The following is a 7,500-nucleotide window of genomic DNA, read 5'->3' on the forward strand; positions in this document are numbered from 1 at the left end:
ACAGACACGCACACACACACACACACACACACACACAGAGAGAGAGAGAGAGAGAGAGAGAGAGAGAGAGAGAGAGAGAGAGAATAAATTAAATTAAGAACTCCATCACCAGAATAACTATTAAATCCAATAAAGCTAAAGGGAGGGGTAGCAGAGACTAGAGACACAGCTCAGCGTGTTAAGAGCACCTGCCGCTCTTGCAGAGGACCTGGATTGGGTTCTCACTACCCTCATAATGACTGTGCCACCTTGTAACTCCAGTTCCAGGGTACCCAGCACTCTCTCTGAACTCTGTGAATAGCTGTAATACTCAAGTGTTTGGACCCACCAGGATATAAAGTCTGTACTTCCAGCACTGACAGAGCCTGCTCATGCAGAGCTTGTATGTGTGTGTTGGGAGTACAGGGGGAGGGGTGCCCTGTCCAGAGAAAGTCAACAGGCAGGCAGACAAATTAGATCTGACTTGTCAAGAAATACCATCAACCAACTTCTCCACTTACATACAGTTTCTTACCCCAAAAGACAGGAAAGAAGAAACTGTACGATAAATAAGACATTCTTCCAGTGGCTGAATTCAGTGGCCTGTGATGACAAAGAAAAGATCCATCGTGCGGTTAGTGACAGTTCATCTTAAATCCAGTTGGCACAACCTTACCACCTTTTGTGCCATTGATGCATTGACAATAATTACACACTGCTATCAAAGAGACAGTGCATTAAATACCAATAACTAGTTAAACAAGGGCTTATTATACTACTTTCCAGACCTTTATGTTTGAAAGTTCCCATCATAAAAAGATCTTATTACTTATCAAGTTGTCTTCTGATTCCCTACATGCACCATATCATGAATACATCTGTGATACTTTGTATATGCTTGGCCTAGGAAGTGGCACTATTTGGAGGTGGGACCTTGTTGGAGGAGGTGTGTCACTGTGGGCGTGGGATATAAGAACCTCATCCTAGCTGCCTGGAAGCCAGTATTCTGCTGTAGAACTCTCAGCTCCTCCTGCACAATTCCTGCCTGATGCTCCCACCTTGATGATAATGGACTAAATCTCTGAATCCGTAAGCCACCCCCAATTAAATGTTGTCCTTATAAGAGTTGCCTTGCCGGGCGTGGTGGCGCACGCCTTTAATCCCAGCACTTGGGAGGCAGAGGCAGGAGGATTTCTGAGTTCGAGGCCAGCCTGGTCTACAAAGTGAGTTCCAGGACAGCCAGGGCTACACAGAGAAACCCTGTCTCGAAAAACCAAAAAAAAAAAAAAAAAAGAGTTGCCTTGGTCACTAACTAAGACAACATCCTTACACACATACATACATACATACATACACACACACACATACACACAAATAAATAAACAAATTGTAATAAGTTAAAAACCAAGAGCTAGAAGTATTTATATAAACAATAAATAAAAATTATTTACTCTGGACAACATAAACCAAGAGAGGGTTATTTAGTAATATTTCTTAAAATATATGTTCTTTACCAGCCCATACTTTAATAAATGCTAGTTTTCTTCCTTTAAGAATGAATCTATACTGGTAACATTTGAAGAAACATAATCTACAAAGCATACTGGATTATGAATCTTTTGCACTTTGGGGGGGTCAATCAGAAAAAAAATCAACATTTTAAAATCCCTCTCTCTCAGTTATAATACACTACATGTATTTTGGCCCTCCTGTAGGGAAGATCAAATGAATATCTCCCAAGGACCTTGGGTTTGTTAACAGAAGGGCTGTTATCTCTGTCTTCATTTCCCACAGTTAATAATCCACTGACTATGCAAGTCCAAAGTCCAGGACTCACTTCCCAGAGTAGTGAGTCACCAAAAACTTTGACCTTTCCATCTCTCCCCACAGACTCATTCATTCTTCCTCCAATGACTATTGGAGGGAATATTTCACTCCGTGTCATCCGTCAGCTTCTAGTGTATTTAGCTCAAACTTTATACAGATGTACATGAACTCCCCTCTTTATCATATTTAGTTCATAATCTAAAATAGACTCAGCCATGCAGCCAGCTAAAAGAGCTTGGAATAATTCCATGAACATTTCATATACTTATGGAGTGAAAACAGATCACTTCTCCCTGGTAGGGTCTCTCTCTCTCATTTTCATTACTAATTACAGTGTATATCTCACATCTCTGGTCATCTCTTGTCATCCAATACTTTAGTAAAGGTGTACTCATATTTTATCTTTAGGTTTTCTATTATATTTGTGCGCACATGTGTGTGTGTGTGTGTGTGTGTGTGCGCATATGTATGTGTGGTGTAGGTATGTAGCTTAGACACGGCGCACACGTGGCACTCAATGACAGTCTGCCAGAGTCAGCTCTCTCCATATGTAATATGGACCCTGGGGGTGGGACTCAGGTCATCAGGCTTGGCAGCAAGTGCCATCTCTCCAGACCAGATGAACTGTATTTTAAACATTATAGCTTTTGTATTTTATCATTTTAGAGGAATAAAAAAAGTAATCTCTCAATCCCCCACTTCCCTTTGAGGATCAAACCCACAGTCCTGTGCATGCCAGCCAGTGTTCTACCACTGACCTACATCCCCAGCTCTTAGATTGCTCTTAGATCTTTCAGGGTATTATTCTAGTTATATTTTTTTTCTAAATAATAATTCTACAAAGCTCTCCAGTCCATCTGCAATTTCAGTGCCTGGCAATCACTCAATTCTGAGAGCTCTGCCTAACTCTCCAGAGTCTGAACTGAAGAGGCCAGAGAGGGCAAACAGTGGGTGAACTGGCACCACATCAGGAGGCAAGGTTCTCCTAGAATATGAGAATTTAATGAATTACCTCTCCACTAACAAAGGGGCTAACTCTCGATTTACCCACAGACCTAGCACATCCTAGCTCGGCCTCACCTACCTTAACCACGTTTGTAACACAGGTCATATTTACCTGCTGAAAGTCTCCAGTAGAGACGCTAATAATGACAGTTGGGATGAGCATGAAGCAGGCATTATAGAATAGCACTCCGTATTTCCCCAGCTCCTGTGAAAATAAGAAGATTGCATTCAACTCTAGAGCACTAAGGTATCGTGTCTCCTGGGCTGATTTGTCTATTTATGCACAATTAGAATGTTTAAAAGGCTGGCAATGTACTGTAAGACTTTTGGCCCATGTCTGTTGTAAAATGGCCCATTGCACTGTGTTGTAACTTCAGAATAAATATTTGTTCTACACCAACAAGCACACATACAACGGATGAAAACAGAAGGCTTGAGGCCCTACCCATCTCTAACACTCCACTTTTAAGCACGTTATTCAAAGTAGCAAATCTGAAATTAGATAATGGAAATTTAAAATGTTAACCAATTCTTTTAAAACATCTGCTCCATCCATTAAAGAATAGCAGCCTATAGTGTTTGTTTTCACTAAAGTGACCACCCACTTCTCTTTAAAAAAGGGGGGGGAGGGTGACATATTGTTTTTTCAGGAAGGCAATGAACCTGTTTTTGTAAAACTGTCACCATTCAAAGAGACAAATGGGCATACAGATTTTAAAAATAGCTCACAGAAAAGCACCCATCAGTCAGGGAGTACTCCCTCACAAAGCACAAAGAGCCCAGGACAAAGACCCATATGCTGGCTCACCCCAGACAGCTTCCGGTCACAGCTGGGGGTGGGTGAGGTCTGGGGCAGCTTGACAGGCAGCCCCAACAGCTTGCAATCTGAAGAGATGATTCGTACTAGAGGACATGACAAATGACCACCAGACATCTCACTTCATGAGGAAACAGGTTTAAAGGCGTAATGGCCTGTGAGTTACCAAAGCTTAGAGCTAGAAACCTACACAGGCACTGTCTCACCTCCTTCTGAATCTGTCACGGTCTTTAATGATGCTGCTTTAAAACAATGGATTTGCTTTTCAAAATGTATTTAAATATATATATACACACATACATATATATTCACAAGTCCATATGTACATATATATTCATGTACATTTTAAAAAGCATACATATATACATATATATATATATATATATATATATATATATATATACACTAATTGAACATCTAAAATAGTGACATTTTTTCTTGCAATACCAAGAATAACAAGGTCTTATACAGACAAGATAATTAAGAAATCAGTAGTTTCTAGATCACAGGACGTGCATCAAGTTACACGCCAACTGAATACGCTCATTGTCATTTTTCATGTCATTCCAGGAGCCAGATGGCACAGGCATAAAGCTGCAAGAGGGAAGGTCCGGTACCTTCGGGTCCATTTTCTGTTTGGTATAAACTCCATTTGCTGCGGTGAAGATATCATTCAAGAATACAAAAACGTAGCCTTCCAAGTTGAATGTGAGGTCAGAGCTGGCAAGAAGAACAGGAAGAGGAGGCATTATAAAGACACTCTCAAGCTGGCCTCAGAGCATGACTGTGGTCTGTGTCTGAGGTCTGGTCAGATCTGTGTGCAGTGCTAGTGTCATCTTTTTCTTAGGCAAATTATTCTCCCACTAGCAGTAACTCCTCCAGTTCCTCCCAGATGAGAACAAGACAGCTGATCAGGCAATCTCCGTTTAATTACACTTAGTTTAAGACCTGGGGACCTGAACTGTCTAGCTTTAACTGCAAACCCTTTGTTTGTTAACTGATAGGTTGGCACTATAATTAGTGAGCTGTGGCTGTCCTGAGGGCACCGTTTGACCACCCACCAGGAGCCCTGTTTATTATAAGCAGGGCCATCCCCAGGGGACAGCCTGGGAGTGACACCTCCATCTGGTGCCCAGTCAGTTCCCTGTCTGTCAAAGGGTGAAGTATGTCCTATGTGCCTATGCAAGCCTTCCAAGGCTCCTTCCTTCCAGGACTCTGAGCACCTCGGCAATTTCCCTCCTAAATAAGTAGCACTAACCTAAAAATGTAGAAGGGACACGGCATGTGGATGAGGCAGACAACTATGTCCCGTGATGTGATTCACCCACCCACACTTCCTGCTTACCCCATAATATAAATTATCAGAAGACAAACCTTTCATATACCCTCTTGGGATGAATACCTGGAGCTTGTAAATTTAGTTAGCTGGCTAACGAGCTGGTTACTTGGTTGTTACTGAGTTAGGATTTTACTACATTTGCCCAGGATGGTCTGCAGCTCAGACAATACCCCTTTGTAGTACATAATACCACAGGAAAGTAACACTGCATCTCGCTGGTTGGGGACTGCTAACTTAACAGACTAATAAAAAGGAAGGCGAACTGCGTTAGTATTTTTCATGCACAGTAATCCACAGAAAAATGAGACTCTATAAACAGTTGGATACAGCCAGGCGTGGTGGCACACACCTTTAATCCCAACACTTGGGAGGCAGAGGCAGGAGGATTTCTGAGTTTGAGGCCAGCCTGGTCTACAAAGTGAGTTCCAGGACAGCCACGGCTACACAGAGAAACCCTGTCTCGAAAAACCAAAACAAAAAACAACAAAAAACAAACAAACAAAAAACAAAAACAGTTGGATACAGAGATTTATGTAATATTTTAGCGAAAGTTTCAGTGCCAAAGACAAACTAGGACCTAGCAGGAAACACACAAGGAAGCAGTGGCAGGGGGGAAGGTTATCTTCGAGTTGAATTATGCAGACTCCTCTGAGTGCCAAATGTCTTTGTTCAGCAGTAGATGGGGCTGCTCTGGTTAGTCCAGGAGAGGGCCACTTCCACTAAGGGAGGCTAAACCCAGCTGTCAGGCACAAAGGGGCTTCCTGTATCTCTTGGTTCTCAATTACCTTTGAGTTCAGAACAACCCTGATGCCCAAGTGGCATGTGTTGTTTAATCTATCTACCTAGTTTTGCTTCTTGTTCATAAACGCTGCCTGCAGGAATCACTGGAGGGAGCTAAGTCTAGATTTGCAAATGATTCCTTTGAGCAACAGAAGTGTTAAATTCAACTTGTCTATGGTTTTTCCTTGGGGGCTGGACAGGTAGTTCTGTTGGTAAGGTGTTTGTCACACAAACACAAGGACCTGTATTCAATCCACAGGATCCACATTAGAAACCCAGAAACGGTGACATTCGATTGTAATCCTAGCGCTAAGAAAGGGAGACAGGTGGGTCCCTGGGGCTTGGAGGCAGTCAGCCTAGCTGAATCAGCAAACTCTTAAAAAACAAAAACAAAAACAAACAAACAAACCCTGACTCAAAAAACAAAGTGGGGGAGGGGGGTTGGAGAGATGGCTCAATAGACTGGAATAGACTTGAAGGAACAGAATGAGTTTCTGGATAGCCAGAGTTACCCAGAAAAAAAAAAGAAAAACCAAACCCAAAACCAAACCAAAACAAACAAACAACAAGTGGGTTTATAAATCTCTTTGCTTGTTTTAGGGGTGTGTGTGTATCTTTGTGTATGTGTGTGTGTGTGCACATATGCGCACATGTGTTAGAATGAACATGGACCCTAGTGCCTGCTAAGTACACATTCTACCCCTGAGCTATACCCCAAGCCCTAATCTGTTATCTTAAACCAAATGCCCAAGAACATCTCAGATAGAATTTTTAAACTAAGGCCACTCAATGACAAAAGTAGACTAGCCACTGCCTTTTGTCGAGGGTAATTATGTTAACACCCTGAGATGCTTACAACAGAATACTGTCATCTGCAGAATTTACACTCAAGACCCACACAATTGAATTTAAAAAAAAAATCACCAAAAACAACTTGTAATATTTTAAGCTGTGTTGAGCCACTTTTGACAACTACCCTTACTGCCCACGGCATTTTTTTTTTAAATGCTCACAGGAACACACAGGGATGCCACCGACTCAACAGATTTGTCTCCTAGCTGCCCAATCCAGCTGCAGAAAGATGGAGGAGGAAAGTCCATAGGACAGGATTGCCTACTGTCAAAGACACAGAGAAGTCACTGAACAGCAGGGCAGGGCCAAGTCTCACCCAGCTGCTATGAAAGCCCCAAGAACGATGGCCAAGACGCTGAGGATGATGTTCAATGAATACTGTTTCCTGTAGTCAAGAAAAAAGAAAGGGAACAGGTGGAGAGAGAGAAAAAAATATTATTATATTAAAAAACAAAACAAAACCCTGAAAACAGATTATCAGTGACCCTGTAGCTAAAATCCAACATCTAACATGTTCATGTAGAGAAGGCTCTGGAAATGTAAATCAGGCCAAACTTACTTCTTAAACTGTTTCTCCTCCCCCTGGAAAGACGCTAGGACAAAATACAGAAGAGGATCCGATGCATAGTTTAAGGCTTAAAACATTGTAAATTAACTGAAAATCTTTACAGCAAAATCGAAATTTGCATTTTCAGGGGTCAGCCTGAGTACTCTCATAAGACGAATGTCAATCAACATTTATGAGATTTAATTTATTCCGACATCATGCCATGGCACATCAGAACCGTGTCCCCTGCTCTTCTGCCTGCCCCCCACCCCACCCCCACCCCACCCCCACCCCACCCCGTCTGTGGGCAGCTCTTTGTCACTATTCATTCAGTTTGGCTCAGCACAAAGATTC

The 7,500-nt window shown here is 42.1% G+C and overlaps 1 protein-coding gene across 3 annotated transcripts in view; it reads right to left on the minus strand.

The window, feature by feature from the left end:
• Slc35d2 (solute carrier family 35 member D2) overlaps positions 1-7,500 on the minus strand; it is a 31,715-nt gene that overhangs the window by 8,337 nt on the left and 15,878 nt on the right. For all 3 annotated transcript variants that reach the window (XM_021215807.2, XM_021215808.2, XM_029547482.1), the window contains exons 6-9: positions 6,916-6,984; positions 4,246-4,348; positions 2,924-3,016; positions 515-582 (exon numbers count right to left, since the gene is read on the minus strand). In XM_021215807.2, coding sequence (XP_021071466.1) covers positions 515-582; positions 2,924-3,016; positions 4,246-4,348; positions 6,916-6,984 — 333 coding nt within the window. The remainder of the gene's footprint in view (positions 1-514; positions 583-2,923; positions 3,017-4,245; positions 4,349-6,915; positions 6,985-7,500) is intronic.

The sequence above is a fragment of the Mus pahari genome, chromosome 16 (genome assembly GCF_900095145.1).
Source record: "Mus pahari chromosome 16, PAHARI_EIJ_v1.1, whole genome shotgun sequence".
Taxonomy (NCBI): Eukaryota; Metazoa; Chordata; class Mammalia; order Rodentia; family Muridae; genus Mus; species Mus pahari.